We start from the raw sequence: 22,676 nt of genomic DNA, 5'->3' as shown, positions 1-22,676 counted from the left end.
AACGTACCTACATCGACGCGGAACGTAGGATCGTTAATTATCCTGACGTATTGTCGGCGATTCTCTCGAGCTGGAGAGCGTGTTCCGTAAAATTGTCCTTAACTGATTTGCGCATTAACGAGCGTTATCCCGATAACTCGTGGAACACGCCGCGATTCCGTTCGATAAGCTTGTAATGATACCCTCCTCTGTTCACCGTTATCTTTCATAATGGAATCTATCTTTGGCGTTATCATCGCTCTTTCTTTTTTCTTTCTTTCTTTCTTTACCCACGACAATGGATGCACTCCATTAAGGTAGATTAAATTTTTCAATGAAATCGGAAACTTGGTCGATCCTGTCTCTCTCTCTCTCTCTCTCTCCCTCTCTCTCCTTATTGTTCCAAGTGCGTCGTTCGAACGGCGCATTTGCGAAATCACGCGCAACCGCGAACAAAGACGCGTAAATCGCGGCGAACCACTTTAGGCGATATGCTCGATCGTTGTCCCTTTCCCGACAACGTAATTAAAGGCAGTCTTCGGCGGCCATTAAGGCGCGGGAATCCTCGAAATTTCAATGCCGCTTTTATCGCGTGCGCGTTCGACTTCCGTTCGAAAGACGCGAGGCCTTTTCGTCGTTCGAGCAGCCGCGATAATAACGACGAAGCGATATAACATCGTTTCTTGCTCATCTCATCTCACAATTTTCAATTCAAGATCGGCGGACTTTTGGATTTTTGGGAGAACTGTACACCAATAGCCGACGATAGTTTTTCATTTGTAGTAGAATCAGTAGCAATCAAACTAGCGTTGAAAAGTTACCTTTACCCGTCGTTGTTAATAAATCGCAAAGCCATCTGCACTGTTTTAAACGCACTCCAGACACGCCGTATTGAGAAACGGTCGTCAAGGGATTCAATTTTCAACGGTTTAAAAATATTCTCGCGCGAAATTTAGAGCCGTGTATATTTCCTCGTTGAAGGGATCTCGATAGAGACACTGGATGGGGGTCGGTTTATAACGGAGCACCTTTCGTTAGTCGATTCGCGAATTACGATCGTTCAGTTCTCGTAAATTTAATCTTCGGGACTTGCCGCTGTCTTTTTTACCGGGGCGCTGTAAAAATCTACGATCGCCGATAAATACTCGCGGGAAGAGATTTTCAAAGTTTCGATGCGGCCGAGCATATCAGGGACATTTAATGTTGAAAAACTTCTCTGAAAGCAAAGTTCGAGAGACGAAAGTGGCTAAGTGCGCACACCCAGGGGGATTATTGAACATTTCTAAGAATTTTTAACTTGTATTCGTACTGCAGAAATCGAAGAATACATTGCAAATAAATACAGTAGAGTCTTTCATGTTAGAATCCCCATTATCCGAAAAGTCTAACGTTCTACTATTCACTTTGTCATTCAAACAGTCAACAATATTTCTTACTAACAAATGTTTTTTTCTTGTATTAAATTGTTTTATATGTATCACTACATACGTTTGACGGAATTTTCGTTATTACGAAAAGAATTTATTAAAATATGAGATGATTTTGCTAACAACAAATGAATAATATTGTGTTTAATTCCGTGACGAGTCAATATTTCATTTCTGACAATGAGCAACATAAGACATAAACGTAAATTTTTCCATTATCTGAAATAACAAAGACTATCTCTTCTTACGTGTGAAGCACAAAAAAAAAAAAAAAAAAAAATAGATATCGAAACAAACAACTTGCAATTTAATGTCAGAAAAGTGGTTGTTCTCTATTATTCGAAAATTTCATTAGCGTCTTTTGTCCTCCTGTTAATTCGGTTATGCGAGGCTCTGCTGCGCGTGAGACACGAGTAGTTGTATAGTAAATATACGATTCAATTGTGAGTGCAGGGATTGAAAAAGTCGTATGACGCGAAACCGCGATACGGAAAGATAGCAACGCACCTCGGGTTATGATATGTGGCTCTTTCTGAAATCTGGACACGGAGTGGCCGCGTTTGGTGAATAGAGTTGAGTAGACTCTTGGCCCAAGGGCTTCGAGTGATTTCGTAGCCGAGCGGAAAGTTAAACGTGTTTCTGCAATCTACAGACTCAGTTCGAAACACGAACACCCGCAGTTCTATTGAAACTTCTCTTTGAAATACCATATGCAATTTGTATAATCTGTACTCGTCGAACGCAACGAACAATTTTCCCTTCTTTTTTGTCCCCCCCCCCCCCAAACCTCCTTTCTTTCTTTCTTTTCAGCTTTGCAATTTCGTTCGAATCGAACGAACTGCGTTAGCTTAATGAGTTGTTCTCCTTTCGTTTTCATTTTTGTTTTTCGTTCTTCGCGGTAACAAGTGACGGCAAAGTAGAGACCCGAGGAATATACGCCGAGTAAAAATTCGAAAACTGAAAGGCTCACTGCCTTTTACCTTATTGTTTTCTCCCGTAGAATTACCGTCTGTTAAACGAGTGCTCGAGAGTTCTAGAGACAAGCAAAGCTCTCGAGGTGCAAGTGGCGAACCGTGGAGTCTCTTCAGACTCCATCCAGCAGAGAACCACGGTGCTTTCATCAGTTCAGAGCTCTCTAAAGTCGCCGAATCTTTCCCTCTCGCCGTTGTATCAGCCTGGTCAGGTTGTTCTCCGCGAGCTCTGTCATCTTCAAGCAATATTAGGACGACTCGTCGAGCTTATTTCGCAAGCACGAGTCGAGATTCAATGTCAGAAAATTTCCTTTGCTCTGAGAGATACTCGAAGGTCGACTAACACCTTCTCGCTTCTCATTTTCATTCTAAACATCTCGAGAGATATTTCCTATTTTTCTGTCCTTTGTTTTTAAGGTAGGCGAACTGATATTTTTGTTAACCTATTTGCGAAGAGACTAGAACTGGAGTTGGTTATTTTTTCTGTCGGAATTAAAAAATTCCTGAAGAAACGTCTAAAAATACGTGACCTACTTACGATCTAACGAAAGATTCGAAGTCTTACTCTTAAAGTTTGTAATTCTTTCTCGTTTCATCTGAAATTTCAATTAAACGTCAAAGCTTAGTTCATTCGATCAATTAAAACTTTTTATCACCGGTGGTGGTCATTGTAATCGTCCTACAATGAGTTATCGTCGGGATAAAGGAATTCAAATGTAGTTCTCGATCAAACGATCGTGAAAAAAAAGAGCGTGGATTAACTCTCATTGAAAATACTGCAGAATTTTCAATTCCTAAGGGCGCAGCCAATTCGAATTCGGGAGCGAAGTGATTAAAGGGAAACATCGCGTTTGTTTTTCACGAAAACTGAATTTCGTGCAATGGGGTTGCGCAACTTGATTTGCCAAACACGTATCGAATGCGATTCTTCCTCGATTGTTCGTCGAACGAGGCGGGATAATACCGAGCGTTCGTTTATGAAATATCAAGCTGCAAATCCGCGAATCCTTCGCTGTAACACTATCCCCTCCATCCGCGAATTGTTACGGATACTTTGTTTCGCCGAAGTTCTGTCACTCCGAAAGTTATTGTTCGTTTAATGGCCACTTCAGCCACCATCGATATATTTGTTTCCCTGGATTTCCAACTGCAAACGCGCCCGTAATTATTCCCGGTAGGCATTGCACCGGGAAACGGGCGGTGGGTTTGGAGGTTTACCTGACGTTTGTCCTGTTTTTGAACCCTTTGCTGTTACGCTGATCGATCGTGACCGACGTTCGACGCGTTATCGCTGCGACTCGGTGCGTTTGATACCCGCAAAAATAAAACGCGGGGGCTGTCTTTCTGTTTGACGCGAGACACTTTAGAGATCTGCACGGACACAGTAAACAGAATCGTTACATTCGCGGGTCTATGCATGTTATGCATATTCATGGGTCACAGTGATAGTACACAGTCGATTAACATTCAATCTGTATAGGTCTGCGGTTTGTACTATCGCTCTGTAATCAATCTCTATTGATGATTATGTAGACAGCGTTTAAGCCTACAATGCTTCTAATTGTCCAACTTATTCTCGCGTGTTCTTGAAAAAGTAATTCACATCGGCTTTTCGTAACATTGTGTAACTTGAGCCTTACATATTCATGTGTCTGAATTTCGAAAAGTTTATTTTGCGTACTTGTTGTTTCATCGTGTTTCCTCAGTACGACATCATTGTGCCGTAGATTTTCACGCATTTGTAGAAGATTCAGAAGGTGTAGAAATGCACGTGATCTAAGAAAATATATACAAAACGTCGAAAATCCAGTAGTTTCTGCAATATTCGATGCACGAAGTTTAAAGTTTTCAAATTTACATAAAATTTCGCAAATTAATCGTTAGAAAACTATCAAGAACAAGTGAAGTTGTTCGTGACAACTGTTTCAAATCGGAATAAACACGGCTATTCAATACTCTTTTCCTCTCGCAAGCAAATGAAATTCTAGTTACAGAATGTAGAGCGTTAACAAACTGCGAAAGCAGAATAGTTCGTATCACTTGGCGCGATCTTTCGAGGCTCGATTTTACAAATTTTTAAATAGAGTTGCTTGGCACAGAAATTGCAAACTCTGAGAGACGAGAGAGAGACGGAAAATGGGACGAGCTAGCTTCCGTTCGCATTTTTATCCTGGCTTTCGCTCCCCGCTAAAAAATTCTGTTCGAGTACCAACTGTGGCGCGAGCCACTGTCCATGAAAATTTCAAAACAATCCCCGCTGCGTAGATCGGGAAATCGAACGTTCGAACGATGGGATGATCAAATATAGATCGAGAGAATTTTCGTCGTTTAAAATTCGCCCCCCGTTCGATCAGCTTCCGATGATGTAGAGGAAGAGGATGTCTGCGCTCGAGTTTAACGTGGGAATCTCCAGAGGTTCGGGCATATTTCATTTTTCGCGGTGGTAGACGATGCACGCGAGGAGAAAGTCCAAAAGGCAAAAAGATGAAGAAAAGTTACGATAGCCAAAGGAATATTCTCGCAGGTATCGTAACGTGTTCTCTGACCGCTTTTCGCTGGAGTAATCATATATGTAGGGTACGTAGTGTACAGGCCGCGGAATCGACGTGCCAGGACTAACATACTGTTGTTCGAGTCTTTTTAAACGTTACCTTATTTATCTTTTTCTCGCTAGCATCCATTTGTTTCTGAAAATTATTGTAATTTTACACTGGTATACAGTGATTCGTGGAGAATCTTTGAACACAGAAGATTTTATATTTTATTACCTCTTTTATCGTAAATGAATATCTTTATTTATATTTATTATATAAGACTCTCGATTGTCATGTCTTGGCCAAGGTTTGTGGTTTTAATGAAAGTAAAATTATACGTCTAATTTTCAAGATAATGTTCTTTACATATCTGAACGTATTCATTCACTAATCTTGAAAAAACTCCTTGGAAAAGATTTTAATCAGTTATTGATTTTTCGGTAGTATTTATATTCTTAAAAATATTTTAAAAAATATTTTTGCATCATCACAGCTCGAAAAAATATTTAGGTGGCCTCATTCAAATGGACTCTGTATACATGTCACGTATGTTATATATGAGATACTTTGAAATTTTATTAACAATGAAGCGAGATGAGGCACCACTGTTGTGATGACATTTTACGAAGAAAGATTTAGTCATTTTCTCCTAGTTGATGATTCCGTGAAATGCTTTTCTTAATTCATGAGAACGATGTAATTTATGGAAACAGCAAAGACAACTGGGTCAGAAGCAAGAAGAAATAAAGACCGAGAAGTAATGTCGGCGTACCTGAAGCAAGATACGAAGACGCAGGTCTGGCAAGCAATCCCTTGCGAGTCCTTGCTTCTACTTGCTTCCTGTATCTTCATTTTATTCGTGTAAATATTCAGACGAGGTGGCTGAAACTGCGTGCGCGTCTGCGCTGTTTTCTCGCGTCCTTTCGCAAGCGTTCGTTATCTGTGGGGGATTGTCATTAAAAATTATTAAATTGTGAAATTCGTGGGGGCATCAATGGCAGTCGAAACGACGCGAAGAATTTCAGGTCGCATCAGTCGAACAATTAAATTATGTAAAATATAGGACCAAGAACGCATTCGTTAAATCAATAAACTGAACGCGAGACAAAATGACTATGACACGATTAACAATAAAAAAAAAAAAAAAAAGAACAAATCAATCATTTTAGCCTGTCGGTACAAAGTGTTTCACCGATTCGTAGAAATAAATTCCTCATCGTCAGGTACGACATTCATCGGATTGACAGTGAATTTTCGCTCGATATTCTTCGTTGGCGACAACAAAAGGCATCTGAATTTTTCGCCATACGCCGTATGAAACGAGAGAAATCGGTTCAACTTCGCTCTCAGCTACGTTATTTGGATTAATTCGTGGGCTTTGTCGGGCGTGCTCTGTGGAGCCAGACAGAGGATATTTCCGTATGAGTGTTTTTTTGTTCGAACTGTTCGGAACGTAAAGCAGTCGCGAACGGCCACGGCGGGGCACGGTTTCCGCGTATCAGAGACGGTCTATCGCGATGCAACATTGTGTACAGTTAACCACGGGTATCATTGATCCAACAGGGAAGCGGTACAGGCTGCTTCAAAGAGATGGTCGCGAGTCCGCGCTACGCGAGAATTTAGGTTACAGAGCCAGTGGTTCGTTCCTTTCCCATCTTCGTTCCATTGACTATCCGCGACTTGGCGGCCAACCAATTCCGGCGTTCTCGTGACATACTGCTAGCCTACATTTTGTCCGGTCGATGCTTCGGTACATCGAACTTTTCCGCTTGTGAAACGTACCGATAACGCCATACCAGCGGCTCCGTGTTAAAATTTGGTTCCATAGTTCGAAATCCAATCGATTTTGATGACTTTTAACGTTTCAAGATCATTGCCATTTGAATTTGAAGATGTTGAAACTATTTGTTTAAGACGTTGACGGTGCGGCGTGATTCGTAACTGATGATACAATTGAGCCCGATTGGGTCGATTCTAAGAGAGAAAATAAGGCAATAACAATCCCTTTCCCTAATAGGAATTTTTCAGGATCTTATATTCTGTTACAATAACGTGATAACTGCTAATTTGCAAGTCACTTTGGTGTTAATTTAATGATGTACAACTATTGAATCGCAGTACAGTTTTGTTTTTTACTTATTAAGCATACGTTTTTTTTTTCTTTATTATATTACAAACTTTTTCCTGTTACTTGCACTTTCATTTCTTCTATTACGAGTTTTGTACTTTAATCGCCAGCAATTTTAGTATTAATTGATTTCGACGTTAATAGACGATTAAGTTACGAATTAAAGCGTACAGTATTTAAGACGATATTTAAGTCGCGACAATATTTGGAGTTTCATATCAAGAGAGATTTCACATTTGGCAATTTCATCGGGGAACGGAACAAGACGGAATTCGAAGTTGTGAAGAAAAATTACATCGATTCGAAATTCGATTTCTCTCAAACGAACCGGTATCCGCTTCTTTTGCACTTGTTCCCTTCGTTTTATTTTTCATCAAGAACATTTTCACGTGGGAACGAGAAAACACGATGCGACGTGACACACAGGAGCAAATGGCCCGTGAACGCGCAATTAAAAACGTTTGCGACTGAAATTATACATTCAATCAACTATTTTCATTTTATCAATTATCAATTAATCAATTATTTTCATTTTAGAAATGAAATTTATGTCATTCGTAAAGTCGATTAACTCCGTAAAACAAAGAGATTGCGTTTTTAAAATTCCTTTTCTGAATCGCTTTGAAGTCAAATGTAGAGCGTATTATCGAGACGTATAAAATGTATGAAATAGTCCGTTTCAGGGATAATCATTTTGCCTTTCGAAATAAATTACTTGTTAATTCCACGGTTGAAAAAGTTTTGGTCATTTAGTGATATAGCCAATTATTAACGAATTGTATCTGAAATAAAACAGTTGAGGATATCGATCATGAGCTTTGGTAGATAGTAAAATTTGAAAAAATTTCTACAGTAGTTGAGTTAATCATTTTAGTTTATGAACCGTTCATCTGAGCGTAGAATCTTTTGTCAAACTAAAATTTGTTTTTTAATTTAGTAATTATGAACAAATTGTTGCAGAATATAGGATTATTTTGAATCTGTTATACAAAAGTATAACACAGTTATAAAATCTTGCTTTAATATAATAAATATTTACAATATTTTTACAAAATCGTTTAGAAAGAGCGAGAGACGTGATTGCAGCGCCAACGCATTCAAACTTGTTGTTAGGCGATTCCAATCGTGAGCGGCAATGGCGAGCACTGCGTTTGATTTTTATGACTGATCAAACTCGGCCGTGCACGAAACGATTCGAAGAGGCAAACATCAGCAGGGAAATCTCTGTTCGCAAGTGGGAAAGCGATCCTTCCCCCTTCCCTCCTACTCCTCCTCCTCCTGAGGAGATTCGTTGAATTTTAAGATTGTCGGGTAGGTGAACGCGGGAAAAGCTAGGCTTCACGAGGGAAACTTTGTCGATTGCCGCGTCGCGAGGGGTTATTGCATTGCAAAATTGTTCTCGGAACTTCTTTATTGACCGAAAGTTGGAGGCATTCCATTATTGCAGCTCGTATGCATGATTTTTCTTTACGCCTCGTGTTCCAGCGAACTTCGCAGCCTCGAGGAATCTTAGCTGCCGGTTCGATTCTCTCTCCGCCGTGAATAATTATATTTCTCTAGAATCGTACTGAAGTGTGGTTAAATGTTCTCGAGTTGAGAAGCGAATTTTTGGGAAGAATTAATTTCTAAAATTATTGCGCGTTTATTTACAAAGCATAATGAAGTGTCGACATAATTATTGCGTTTTATGCAGATTCATTTGTTCTTTTGAATCTAATGCAAGAAATGGGGAATCTAAATAAAAATTTATTTCATCCATTAAATATTAAATATACTTTGTACGTTTTGTATATTATCCTATATTATGCACGGTTTTGCAATTTTTAATAAAAATTCGCACTAATTAAGTTCATGGAAAAAATGCGTAAATATTTGCTGGCTAATAGCCAGCATTTTATCGCGTGAACAATGCAATGAAATTGAGGATTATGTAGGAAAATTAACGTTTAAAACGCTACAGACAATGGAAAAGGGATAAAAACAGTCAGATAGGTCGTATCTCTCAATTTATTTGAAAGCAAATTAAGCTGCGCATATGCTGATTAAAAGGATAACGTTGATATCGTGAAACGCCTCAAAAAGAATGTATGTGAATATTACGATGACAATGAAAATTTCACAGGTAAAAATTTTCAGTAAGACTGCACGTTAATAATTGCAAATCAATTGCGGATAATTTTTGAAACGTGAATATTGTAATCGTGGTCTTCAATTCGAAGAACAAAGAACCGTGCTCCAACACGTATTTCGTAATATTTTTTCGAATCTGATTGCTTCCTCTCTGCAGTTTCGGCAATGTAGTCTACAATTAAGATTAAACAGCGTTGTCGAGTAAATCTACTTACGTTCGACTACGACGAAACGATAATAATTTCCGTCGTTAGCTTTCCGTGCGTGCTTTTGTGTTTGTCTCCCTGCAAGACCGCCTGTCGAGATAAATTAAACCACTGTGTCGGGTCTGGCGAGCGAAATAAATGGTTCCACCGTTTCGTTTTTGGCGTGACGAACGGAAGTACGCTTTTTCATCGATGTCTGGACATCGATCGAAGTGAATTAGCTTCTGAAGTTAGATTTACGAAACGATAAAAATTTGTCTCGTTGGCTTTAAAGATGAATCTAAAATGAATTATACAAATGTATCAACAGTTGAAATAAATTCCGACGGCTTCTCGGAATGTTTGGAGAAACCATTAAGTGTTCACTTAAGTTTCACGAGGCTTTTTGTGTCGGAAACAAATGGTTCTTTCTTCAATATGTCATTCTACTTTCTATCCTGATTTTTACAAATAAGTTCACAAGTTTCGAAAAAGAATTTTTACTTCTGTACGCGTTAGAGAAACTTAATATTATGGTTGAGACCTCAATTGTATAGATATATGGATTTTTTTTTTTACCTTTTCCGAGTGTTTTACGAAATTGAAAATTTAGAAACAGTTACCTCGCTCGGTGTTACCAAATGTAGCGCTATAATTTCCATCAGGTAAGAGGATTCAGAGTAGAGAGTTGACAGGATAATTGACTCGGTTTAGTTGTAGACAGCTTTAAAGCGATTAGGAGTTCTGAAATGAATACAGATACGACCTGTACATAGGAGAACGATTGAGTTAGTGTTCGTAGCAGCCGTTACATGCTCAAGACATTATATGCAGCACGAAAATCTCCCTGTAATTGAAATAATCGTGCAGATTAATTAAAACGATGCAATTTTGTCTAGTTCCGAGCAATAAAATAAAATTTTATCAATTAGCTGCGTTATTTGCAGACGAATCAGAATAATTTAAACGAATTTTAACTTTGTCCTTTTTTAACACGTACAGACAGACAGGCCGAAAGTAAATGTGCGAGTTTGCTTCGAAACCACGGACCGTGTAGAACTCGAAGAAAGCCAGTAACGTACAGTGCTTGCCTTTAAGCGTACAATTTCCGCGACTCTGTCGAGAGAAGCGTTTATATCCGCGCGGCGATAAACTATCTTGTTTGTTCTCGAGAAAGGTTTAAGGTGGCATCAAACATCTCCGTATTTTCTTCGCTGAAACGAAGAAACGCAAGTCACTCGATTGCGTTAGCTCTTGTTGCAGTCTTCCGCCTCGTTGCGAGTCGACGAGATACGCACTTTAGATATTAATTTTATCAATGAATTATATCAAGGAAGCTTCTACAACGTACGTTCGGCGTTAAATTCAGTTTTATCCAAATATTAGTATTTAGATATCATCATCTGCAAACATTTTTGCTGAAACGAAGAAACGTGAATCGCTCGATTGCATCAGTCGTTTGTCGCATTTTTCTGCCTTGGTGCAGTTGATTTTACATATACAGTCAATTTTATTCGATCATACATTTACAACTCAGATGTTAACTTTGTGAGTTTTGTGCGAATGCGTGCATGTCGTCGTCATCTTCAAATATCTCTGTATTTTTTCCACTTCTGACGAAGAGACGTCAGGCATTCGATATTACTGCAGTTTACTGTCTCGTTGCTTTTATTAATTTTCCGTTCAGACGGTTCATCTCAGACATTAACTTCGCCAGCAGTTGTCAGTCGTATCAGGCTAGCTGCAGTTTCGGAAATAAGTACTCTTACTACGTTAACTCGTTCGTTAAATCTATCTATATTCGTACAATAATATCCAGATACACGTCGAAGCTTATTACAATTCGTAGCGAGGTTTACCCGTTCACCGAGCCCGATCCAATTTTCAACTTTTCCGAAGGTATAAATTGAGTAGGATCGAGCGTGATCGAGAATCATCAAATCGTCAGGCTGTGGCATCTTATTTCCGGTCGAACGTGTCCAACGTTCAACATTTAAACTTCCATTCTCCAGCATGAATATTCCGCCTCAGCGAATACGAACATCGTAATCGCCCTTTTTACGATGTGTCTCCTCGTTTCCTTTCTTTTTTATGTTTTTTTGCATCCACTAAACTGCAACGATCGAACTTTTTAACTGAGGGAATAAAAAAAAAAAAAAGAAAAGAAAAAAAAAGAAAAGAAAAAAAGGGAAAAGGAGGAAGAGAAACAGAGGGAGGAAAGTTCGTGAAATGGTAATCGAAAGAAAAAGTGAATATTTATGAATATTTCATGAAGCGGACGGACAACAGCGTGGCTGTTAAAAGCTTGATGCACCTTGCAAATGTTGGAATGGACGTTGCATTAATTGCATATTGCGTGGTATGATTCTTACCGATCTTTTATTCCGCGGAATGTTCCCGATCGTTGGAAATCGGTTTATCGCGAGTCCGATTCCGAGCTAGACAGCAATAACTTAACAGCATTGGTGCGTGTCAGAGAGCGAAGTTGGCCCGTGCGACCATTATCCCGCCGTTGGATGAAGCAAAGAGTTATTGGTTCGTGCGACTCTCCGAACCCGCGCAATTGGGTTGCACGGTAATGAATTTAAAATGATAACCGGCCGCGTACGGCCCGGAGGAACGGTGGATGCGCGCGCGATACGTGAAACATTTATTATGAAATAACGGTGACGTTTAAGTAATTAATTCGCCGCGTTGACGTTCGATTCGTCGTCACGGAAATATAACGTAGTATAATGTTGCGTGTACGTATTCTAGCTAGTGTCGTTGTTGCGCAGCCTGTGACCAATCATTCTTTCGTATCGTGTAATATAATATCGTGCAATTTCGTATTTCGACCAGTCGCTTGTTTTAATCGTACCCCGTCACTTTTTGTTCCACCATTATTGTTCAAAATAGTTCTCGCGTTGTTCATAGCGTTTTGAAAAAAAAAAAAAAATGAAACGTCCCGGCGTAGTCGGCGGCAGTTTCTCGTACTCGATGATATTTCTCTGGCGCACGAGTTAAATTTTAAAACGAGTCGAAGTAATGCAGATCATTATTTTTGAAAAAATGATAAACGTCTTGAACGGATCCGCGCTTGAAAGTCTCAGGACAAGTGTAGACTATAATACGTGTGTTTCAAATTTAGGAAAATGAAACGATACTTTGCTGTGAAGAATCTGTAAAGCATTTATATATTATTAGATTTTTATTAAGATTCACGTTTTTGTAAAAATGGAATCTAGCCAGACATATTATTTGTGTCTTTTACATTTATTAATACATTTATGAAATGTCCAAAATACACACATAGTTATAATACATTGTTATATATGATAATATATTATATTTACATACATCCAAGTTTGTATATTTTATATATATTTGTATATCACGTGTGCACATTCGCGTCATTTTTGCATCTTGGAATTTTCCATGAATGCATAAATATCAACTTCCATTTACCAAAATCTTACACCTGATGTAACATCATGCTTTAAATTTAAACAGCCTGCGAGTGCCTTTCTCCAGAACCAATAATTCCGACTTACATTCCTTTGCCCGCCCACGAGAAATTTATTATTAGAGTTTCTCTTTGTGCTACGCGCGTGTATAATTTAACAACGAAGAAAAATCGTGTCGTAAATTCGTTATTGACGCTCTCTGGCGTTTATAAGGTCATCAAGGATAGTCATCGTGCAATGACCCGGGTGAGATAAGGCAGCGTCCAATTTTCAGCCACTGCCACCATGGGACCGTGTGGCACCTTTAACGGTGCCATGGCGTAGCCAGCGCGGCTGAAATATCGTCTTGTAAAATATGAAACTGGCCGAGTTCCATCGTCGACGTTACGGCGGCGTGTGTCCGCCCCAAAGAGAAATAGCTACATCGTTTCTCGGTTAAAGGAAGAATGGGAGGTAAAAGAACAACAGGCATCGCGACCTTTTCTTCTATTATCCGAGCCTTCGTTCGTCGTTTCTGGATTTACTGGCGAATTCTTTGAGATGCGCTTTCATCGGTTCCAGCGAAATATTTCCTCGACTGAGAGACAATTTCTCGCGAGGGAGATAACCACGCGGTGATACCATATCAAGATTTCCTGATTTCAGAATCAATCAGAATTTACCTTCATCAAAGTTTCAAGAGTGTATCGTTATTTGTTGAAAATGTTCAACGCGAATTAGGATAGCAAAATGAATAAATATAAATTCATGGAGCTTGCTTTTAACCAGTAGTCTTAGTTATTACGTCGAATTACCACGATGAATTATTATGACTAATAAAGATAACGAAAGGTAATTTTTATTTATGTATCGTTCGATTAATACATTTATTAAGAAATGGTATCGAAACTCTTGGATTGCTATATAGAACAAAGTTATGGAAAGTCTGATTATAAAATAATAATTTCACTTTCCTTTTAGTGATATTAATATCACAGCCGATATTGAGAAAACAAAAAGAAGAAGAATTACATTTAAAAGGAAATATTTAAATATTTTCGCAATCACGCTGTTTGTATCTACAATCTCGCGTGATAACTTAATTGGCACAGATAACAAATACTTCCGCGTTTTGTTCGTTAGAGAGTTTCGTTTTATTGACATTGGATGTACTTTGAGATTTATTCTTCCCTTTCAATTGTTCCTGAATCTCCTGCAAGGACATCCCCTTCGTCTCGGGCACAAAGATCAATGTAAACGGTATAGCCGTGGCCATTAACAGACCATAGAAGAAAAACAGATATCGTTCGGTCATGAAATTAAGCAGTGGCACGTAAGTGGCGGTCGAGATGAAAGAAACGATGGCTGCGAAGCTGCTGATAACGAACGACGCGACGGGTTTCAGATGAAGTGGGAAAAGTTCGCCCAGCATGGCTGTTGGTACGAGCGTAGTGCCTAAGAAAACTGTCACGTAAAAGGCAATCAATCCGACGATCGGCAAGAATTCCACTGTTTCCGGATCGAAACCGAAATCCAACAGTTGAAACTCGATCGATAGCAAACTCAGCGACAACGCGACACCGGTGCACGACATTATTTCGAGAATCCTTCTTCCAAATCTGTCCATCAGAAACACCGATAAACAAGGCCCGATGAGGCCGGATCCCATCACTATGATCACCACTATCGCTGGATCAATCACACTGACTTTCGCCGACACTAGAATCGACTGCATGTAGAATGAAATGTTGTTAATCCCGCTTATTTGACTGTACACCATGAGAACTATAACGATGAGTATCGATTTGCGGAAATGAACGGCCTTCAGCTCCTTGACAGTGTCCGAGAACGACTGTTTGTTCAGATTCTCCACGAACTGCTGTAAATCCGTGAACTGCGATTCCACGTCGCAGCCTCTGTGATACCATTGGATCGACGACCTGGCATTCTCGTCCAGCTTCTTCTTGATCAGGTAATGAGGAGAGTCTGGCAGCCAGAGGAAAAGGGCCATCAGCAGAAAGCAAGGAGCCAGGGCTATCGCGGCTGACACGGACATTGGCAAATACGCTCCCATGACGCTCATTATAAAATTCCCAGTCACTAGTCCGCCTGTGCCGAATGCTATCAATGCCCCTCGGATACTCGGATCTGCGATCTCTCCCAGATATATGGAGTAGCAGCCGTGCAGCATTCCCAGGCTAATGCCGGCGGAAAATCTCGAGACGTACAGCCATTCAACACTGTTGGCCAGGATGATGAAGAGCCAGCCTAACGAGATGGGCACGCAGGTGAGAAAGACGGTCGTTTTGCTGCCGAAATACTGGATGCATATCCCGCCACCGACGGCGCCGAAAAACCGTCCGAAGTTCAGCAACGACACCACCCATGACAATTCCGACAGCGTGGTCGGAAACGGAGCGTCTGGTGACATTAAATAGTCGATGTACGGAGAGGACCATGATCCCATTAATCCCACTTCTGTCACCAGTAGCCACACTGTAAACGTTTTGGAAAAAAATTTGGAAATCATGCTTTCCATATGATTTGTAACATTACGTTATGTAGATAAAATTAATCAACTCGCGGACTCTTGCGCAAACTCGCAAATTCAAAGTGTAGAAATATTATATTTTGGATATTTTATAGAGCTTTCCGTAAATTGCATTTTACGCACTTTATTACTCTTTAATTCCCCATAAATCTTTAATTAAGATTTCCCCCCAAAAAGAGTTTAGTTGCGGTCTTACCTCCAGAAGCAGCAATCCATTGCGGCCAAAACCTTAATTTTTCACGTCTCTCGGTCATGATGAGTTTTCTGGTGACAGTGAGTGGTTGGCAGATGTGTCGGTTTCATTAAAATGATATATCTTTGAATACGGATTGCATTGAGTATAGATAAGATAACGTATGCACGAATTATTCTACAATATTTCCTCGAGAATATTCTTTTTACTGTTTCCTTCTCCTCCATACGGGGAAGCTCTTGTCGAAGTGAAGTTGATCGTTTTCGCAGTAAAACAGGTTTCTTTTTTTAACGAATATTGCTGCGAATCATATGCACTTTACGACGTTCATTTGTTCTACCTCCAAAGTAGTTTAGTTTACAATAATAACACGTTCTACTTCCAAAGTAGTTTAGTTTACAATAACACGATTAATAGTCTGCAAATATTCAAAAACTGAATTACTGTTTACGAGTAAATGTTGCTTTTATTTTTATCAGCAATATCATCATTTGTCTGACACGTGCACAATTTTACAGCAAACATGGCCGGGTTGCGTGATAATATCTTATTTTTAAATAAAATATGAGACGTTTTTTTTTGTATCAACAAGTTAAACAGGTGAATTTTTATTTCGATTTCGTACAATCGTGCAAACGATGTGTTTACAGATTTAAGCGATTGAAATAAAGTGTATTATGAAGTGTATAGATATTTTAGAGGTCAGTGTCAATTTAACTTTAGTCTCGAACTTGAAGATCTTTTATGTGTTAATATGTCTGACATTAGTATATTTTCGTGCATGTATTTTTGGAATCCAATATGTTTAACGCGTTTGACTGTGACGCGAAATTTACACGTTCTGTTTATGGGATATTTCAAATGAAAAATACGCTTTCTTTGTACTTTTATTGTAACATTATACAGAAGTTTTAGTATCGTCTAGTTATTTAAAGATTGTTCATTGGACTATCTTATTTTAATCGTTCTGAAATATTTATTTCTGAAATAAAAATGCTGATCACCGGTGATCACCGGTATGGTAATTAACATGCCAACTGCAATGTTCTTCGCGTTTTCGCAGAATATAAGTAACTATTTTCCAAATACTGTTTGCTTTTCATGATAAGATAAGATACGTGTAATTATCTACAGTTTGCTTTAAAGTTGTAGCAAAATTTCTGTCATTTTCATCTTTTTTTATGGGATAAGTATGTGTGACAGGAGTAGTTGAAATATCTGTTTTTTTTTTTTTATAAAAGCATTATTTATTTTTATCAAGATTACTTTTACGTTACATTTTATTCGGACATAGTCTGCTTTCGTACCGTCTTTATTATCTCCGAGCTCCTCCCACCCTTTTTGCTCTCGCTGGCCAACATGTCTTGTATTTCCTGCCGACATTATATCGATTATTTAATACTACGTCAAGGGGAAACTGAACAATGACTGATTCGTCTATTGCTTGTACAACAAGAACTGGCTACTACATCATTCTGTCATTATTCACATTCTCGCCGCGAGAAGTCAACTCCAACACCTTTCCTATTAAATTCCAATTGGCAAACTTTCGACTCGAGACTAACATCACGACTATATTCATCACGCACTTGTGCTTCAAGTACGTATCAACTCGTTTTCATTCCTCGATAGAAAGTAAATTAATAAGAAAAAACTTTCACTCGAGTCAATTGGAAATTGTTTCAAAGGGACGAAGATTCTACTTTTTCAATATGCACAATGTGGAATACTTATAAAGTAAAAATGAAATGGAATATGTCGTAAGGACAAAATGTAGAACAGAAGTGTTCTGGGATATTTTCAACAATCGAACGATGTCAGAAAATTTACCTGCAATGTCTTCCCTTTGGTCTCGGGCATTTCGATGATCGAGTATACCAGGCAAAGGATCATGATGAACGCGTACACCCAGAATACGTATTTTTCGGACATGAGATCGACGAGAGGTTGATAGGTTCTGCTGCTCATGAACGAAAATAACGCGGACGTGATGCTGGCGGTGAAACCGGCGAGGCTCTTTAAATCGTCCGGGAAGAGCTCGCTGAGCATGGTAGTCGGAACCGGTACAATACCGATGGACATCAACATGAACAGTATCATGGCCACGATCGGCAGCCATTCCAGATCTTTTGGATCGAAATTTTGCTCGAGCAGCATAAAGTGCAGTCCCAGAAGCATCAGCGAGGCGATCACGCAGCCGCATGACACCGCCATGAGAATCCTTCTCCCGTACCGATCGATTAGATACACACTGATCCAACCGACCACTATAGCTGAAATGCGTAATATCGCGTCTTGGAAACGATTCGAGAATTCTCGGAGTAGAAGAGGAGATATAAAAAGGAGCGACAGCAAAAGAATTTCTTCCTTCTTTGATATCTTGAGATGTCTTATCTGTGAGTTATACTTATAGCGTGTTCTGACAAACAATCGTAGTATTTAGCATTGCATATATTTTCGTTTTTCTACTTTTTTCGTACGTATAGAATGTTATTAAAGGAATGCAGCGAAATACGTGATTATATTATATGATTAATCGAACTTTGGTTTCGTTGGTCTGCTATTGGTTACAAAATACTAAGCACGAAACTACAAACAAATTACAGATTCTCTTTCTGAAATAAGTAACGAGTAACAGAGAGTAAATGAAATAAAAAAAATTTCATACGATATGTAGTTGAACACGGGAGAAATCTATTAGATCCAGAGATAGAGTATTTAAATCAAACCATGATTAGCATTATGATAGAAATATTATAAATTACGCTAAAAATTCAATATTCTAAATATAAAGACAATATTCTAAAAATAAAGACAATGGAAAATCTCATATTTGTGTTTTGCTAACAGAGACTCGATTAAATTGCAAAGTTCCTCGTAAAATATAAAAAGTTTAACTTATTTATAATCGTTCTTCGTGTTTCATCGCCTTGACTTACTCGTCGCAGTGATAGTTTGTCAGAACACGTGTCCAGTGTAACCATAACCTTAGAAAGAAAATTCGGTTGTATCGGAAAATTCACGGATTATAACAGAATAAACGGAAACGTCTACACTGTCTCGAGAGACACATATAAGAATTATTCGCTTCGTGTAAAATTCGTACCAATTCCACCGGAAATGATTACAACGGTCGCTGGCTTCAGCAACGTCACTTTCGCACTTCTGATGATTATTTCCATGTAGAACGTCACGGTGTTTATCCCACTGAGTTGCATGAAAATGAACAATAGTATGATTATGGAGAACGCGCGCCTATTCTTCCTCTCTGTAATCTGAGCAATTTTGTCGCGCAAGCTGCTCGGCTTGGAGGATCGTACAAAGTTCTCGATCACTTCCAACTCGACGTTCACGTTCGACTTTCGACGATACCATTGAATGGTTTTCTTCGCCTCGATGGCGTTATTGTCCCGCACGTAATAGTAGGGCGACTGCGGTAGCAACGGGAAGATCATCATAAAGCAGACGGTCAGGATTAGACTCACGAGTCCGAAACACATCATCGACACGTAACTGCCCATTACGTTGCCGATCAACGATCCGAGTGGCATTCCGTTTACTATTGTGCTGACCAACGCGCCACGGATGTTGCTCGCTGCTATTTCGCCGATGTAAAGAGCGAAGCAGCTGTAGAACATCCCGAAAGTGATACCTGAAAAAAAAAAAATCACGTCAGAAGCTCGAAATAATCGTACGACAGAGCCTCCCAAATCTGAACTTGCACCGTCCGCATGCTCCAAAAATGTCTTATTATGTATTATTATATGTGCGAAATGTTTCACAACTGCGAAAAGAACTTACCAGAATATAAGATTTTACTGATTATGGATGTATCCACTCGACGTTTTGAACTATTATAGCTTACATTATACATAATATAATAGGTTTTATTATAGCGAGAGAAAATCGTAGAAAAATCCAATTGAGCTCAGTTTAAAGCATGAAACTTCTACTTTTGCAGTATATTGTATATATTTTTCTCAAAGTTGCGAAAGTGAACGACTTCTGTGTAGGTACTTGTATCTCTGTGCCACAAAGTAACATAACATTTCGTAAGAGAAATATATCAAATTGACACAAGAGGCGAGCGAAGCTCAACTGAACAGTTTTATCTCATTGTTAGTTCGGATGTGGGAGGATATTTTACTGTATCCGAAGTGACAAGATAGAGCCCGAAGAAAGCCACGAAGAATAGAAAATAGGTTACCTGCGCAAATTCTAGACATGTAAAGCCAAAAGGCCGAGTCGGCAAATATTATGCAAATCCAGCTTATCATGATAGGTATTCCAGATATTAACAAAGATCTTTTGCTGCCGTAATACTCCATGATGATGGAACCGGCGGTGGCACCGAATAAACGTCCAAATGGGAACAAAGAAACGACCCATGACGCCTCGTCGTCGGTTATACGTAGCTCAGCGTCTTCCGCGGTCAATCGTGCTAGGTAAGGTGACGTCCAACCGATCATCAGCCCGATGCTCGTAGCAATCAGAGCCACTATGGTGAAATCCTTGATTGATGTTTTGGAAATTCGCGTGAAACGTGCGACGATCACGTAATATATCTTTGTAACGTCGATATCTGTATCCGACTGACGAGGAAAGTTTGACGATTGAAAGAATAAAAAAAAAAAAAAAAAGAAAAGAATTTGAAACTTTGCGCAAAAGTATTTCACGTGGTGCTAACGAGGAAAGAATTTTTACGAAATTGTATGAGAAGAAATAAAAAATTAAAATTGTTTTCTATGAAAATGGAGGATGGACAAAAGCAAATGACAAATAGAAGAAAACGAACGAATTGCTACAAATTTTCTTTTTATAATAAAAGTCGGACTATTTCACAAAAATGAAAATCAGTTTTCATAAAAATATTGCGAATATTTCTGATCGTGCCTAATGCGAATGCAAGATTTGGCAATCACATACAAAAAAAAAAAAAACCGGAATATGCGTCGTTCAGTGAAAAATTCTTGACATACAAATTGAGACACTGATACTTGTAGGAAAACGATAATGTATGGAAAGACGAGATTTATTTCACTCCTCGGGCAGGTTTCTGAGCAGAAACAAGAAATTTTTCTATTAGCACACTGCACTACACTTGCGCGAAGTTCTAAATTTCTTTGAATATTCCAGTTCCGAACTTCCCTTATAGTATGCCGCGTAGAAAAAAGATGGAATTTCTACTAACCTGTGAGACAAGTGGCCCATTGCGGCCACACGCGGGAGAAAGTTTCTATTACCTTTAGTTTCATGTGTGTAGCGAGCGAGATAAAGCGCGAGAATGGTTCTAACAACTCTGCCGTCTCGTCACTATCGCGGATTCATTCCTCTAATTGATTTATATTTTCTTGTTTTCACACTCCACCTTCTCGTAAATATTCAGCGCTCAGCATACGAGCCGCGTGAGACGTGTCTTGTCACGTAGCTCGTATCAGCGGCTATCAGTGGTATGATGCACGCGCATCAGCCTGTAATATTTCAATCGAATTTTGTATCCAAACGTGACTCTTTAATGATTTTTTTGTCTACTGTTACGAAAGAATTTCTTGTTGGGTCCTAAGCAAAAGTCTCAAGATGCTCCGAGTCTTCGTTTTATTTTCAAAGTTTACTCAGTTGCAGCATATTGTTTAAATCATCGTTCATCAACTGATTGTTTTATTCCCTTAGTGGTGTACATACTTTCTCCAAACATTAATCAACTTGAATTTAGTACGATTTATATTGTACGAATTCGATGCAATATGTATAAACATACGGTATGTATTTATCTGATTTTAACAATATTAAATTGAACAAACTAATTATTCAAATCTCTTGAATAAATAAATGTTTATTCGGTGCATCTAATTGCGGAAAATTAAATGACAATTTCGTGATAGTTATTGTTAAGCATGGAGGTCATTCTATAATAGTGTGGAGGGGTATTTTGGAGAGATTTATAGAATTTGAACAAAGTTGTAAGAGCAGTTGTATAAACTAATGGTGGATGTACAGATGAGTAGGAGATTATTGTCGGTGAAGTACTTAATGAACTATTGGAAAAATAATACTTGTGCAAAGTAGAACACTCAAAACTCATTTATCAATGATTTTATATCTTCTTTTCAAGTAAATATAAAGTGTGAAAAAAGTATCCACATAGTATTGTGTCTGTATATTTTTGTCCACGGCAAAAAGCTGCAATAGGACGACTTTAAATGCAGTGAATGGTTCTAATTACGAATGCGACATGTATTTTTGTACGTCGATATCGATTTTCACGTGAAAATGCGGTTTCTCGCGATATTGATTGAAACAAAGATTGAATATCTCGTCCGAAATACAGTCGAACGTGCAATTACATTAGACGTAATATTATATTTACGCTTACGCGCTGATCAATTTTCGAAATTGCGCGATCGCCAGCGAGGTGCATAATTAAACGCGCGCGGGAATTTTCTTGGCTTTAATGAACGAAATAAACGAATAGAAATAAATGTTTTCAACTTTATTAAATTCAGGTTTTCATTTTTGCGCCGGCCGGCCGGATTGTAACGCGTTCGCGGAAAGAACGGTTTATATGGAATAAATTTCTGATGCTGGCACGATTACTTTCATTTATTGTGCTGTTGATTTTATCATAAATTTCCACGTTCTGCGCCATTCCTGAAATTTCATTTGCATATAAAGCAACAATTACTCGAAAAATAAGCGTAGTTTTTAGATTGTATTTTTAAGGTTCGATGAGATTGATTGGGATTAATATTTAATTTGATGTGTTGATCGATGGAAGTTCGGCATATTCGCGGAATTTGCCTGCCCATTTCTGGAAATCATTGAAGTAAAATTTAAAATGCAATATAGTATAGTATAGTATAATCACTAAAGTGAATAGAACTGTAACCAATATAAATATTTTATTATTTATTATATGCATGCTTATGTACACTGTGTACTTATTACACAAGTATAGATGAATTTATTTTAACCATTTAACCATGAAAATATTGATATATCTTCGAATATCTCGATTGAGAACAATCTTTAAATTTTTAAATAATTCGGATGGAACCCCAGAACAGTAGTTTTAAATAAAGTGAAATTACTAGAGAAATTTGAAAGTTTAGAGTCGCGTATGATCTCCCCGAAAGTCATGTTTAAAGTAAAAGAA

The 22,676-nt window shown here is 38.6% G+C and overlaps 1 protein-coding gene and 1 long non-coding RNA gene across 6 annotated transcripts; both read right to left on the bottom strand.

The window, feature by feature from the left end:
* Window positions 1-8,085: 8,085 nt before the first annotated feature.
* LOC122527890 lies at window positions 8,086-11,972 on the bottom strand. Of its 5 annotated transcripts, none has more exons than XR_006306437.1 (5): window positions 11,727-11,950; window positions 10,355-11,467; window positions 9,978-10,098; window positions 9,385-9,655; window positions 8,086-8,317 (listed from the first exon to the last, which is right to left on the bottom strand). It is a non-coding gene; the product is annotated as an uncharacterized LOC122527890 (long non-coding RNA). The 5 variants fall into 5 exon arrangements; XR_006306438.1 differs by lacking the exon at window positions 8,086-8,317 and adding an exon at window positions 8,436-8,595; XR_006306439.1 differs by lacking the exon at window positions 8,086-8,317 and adding an exon at window positions 9,742-9,812 and having other exon boundaries at window positions 9,029-9,655; window positions 11,727-11,972.
* A 1,695-nt stretch (window positions 11,973-13,667) lies between these two features.
* LOC122527896 (facilitated trehalose transporter Tret1-like) lies at window positions 13,668-20,898 on the bottom strand. Its single transcript, XM_043652470.1, has 7 exons — window positions 20,715-20,898; window positions 19,731-20,021; window positions 18,630-19,175; window positions 17,354-17,796; window positions 16,805-16,896; window positions 15,527-15,627; window positions 13,668-15,275 (listed from the first exon to the last, which is right to left on the bottom strand). Exons 1-7 carry the CDS (start codon window positions 20,776-20,778, stop codon window positions 13,879-13,881), a joined length of 2,934 nt encoding a protein of 977 aa, XP_043508405.1. The 5' UTR covers window positions 20,779-20,898; the 3' UTR covers window positions 13,668-13,878.
* Window positions 20,899-22,676: the final 1,778 nt, after the last annotated feature.

This window comes from Frieseomelitta varia, unplaced genomic scaffold (genome assembly GCF_011392965.1).
Source record: "Frieseomelitta varia isolate USP_RPSP 00005682 unplaced genomic scaffold, Fvar_1.2 scaffold_236, whole genome shotgun sequence".
Lineage (NCBI taxonomy): Eukaryota > Metazoa > Arthropoda > Insecta > Hymenoptera > Apidae > Frieseomelitta > Frieseomelitta varia.
This window is presented reverse-complemented; position numbering and strand designations above follow the sequence as displayed.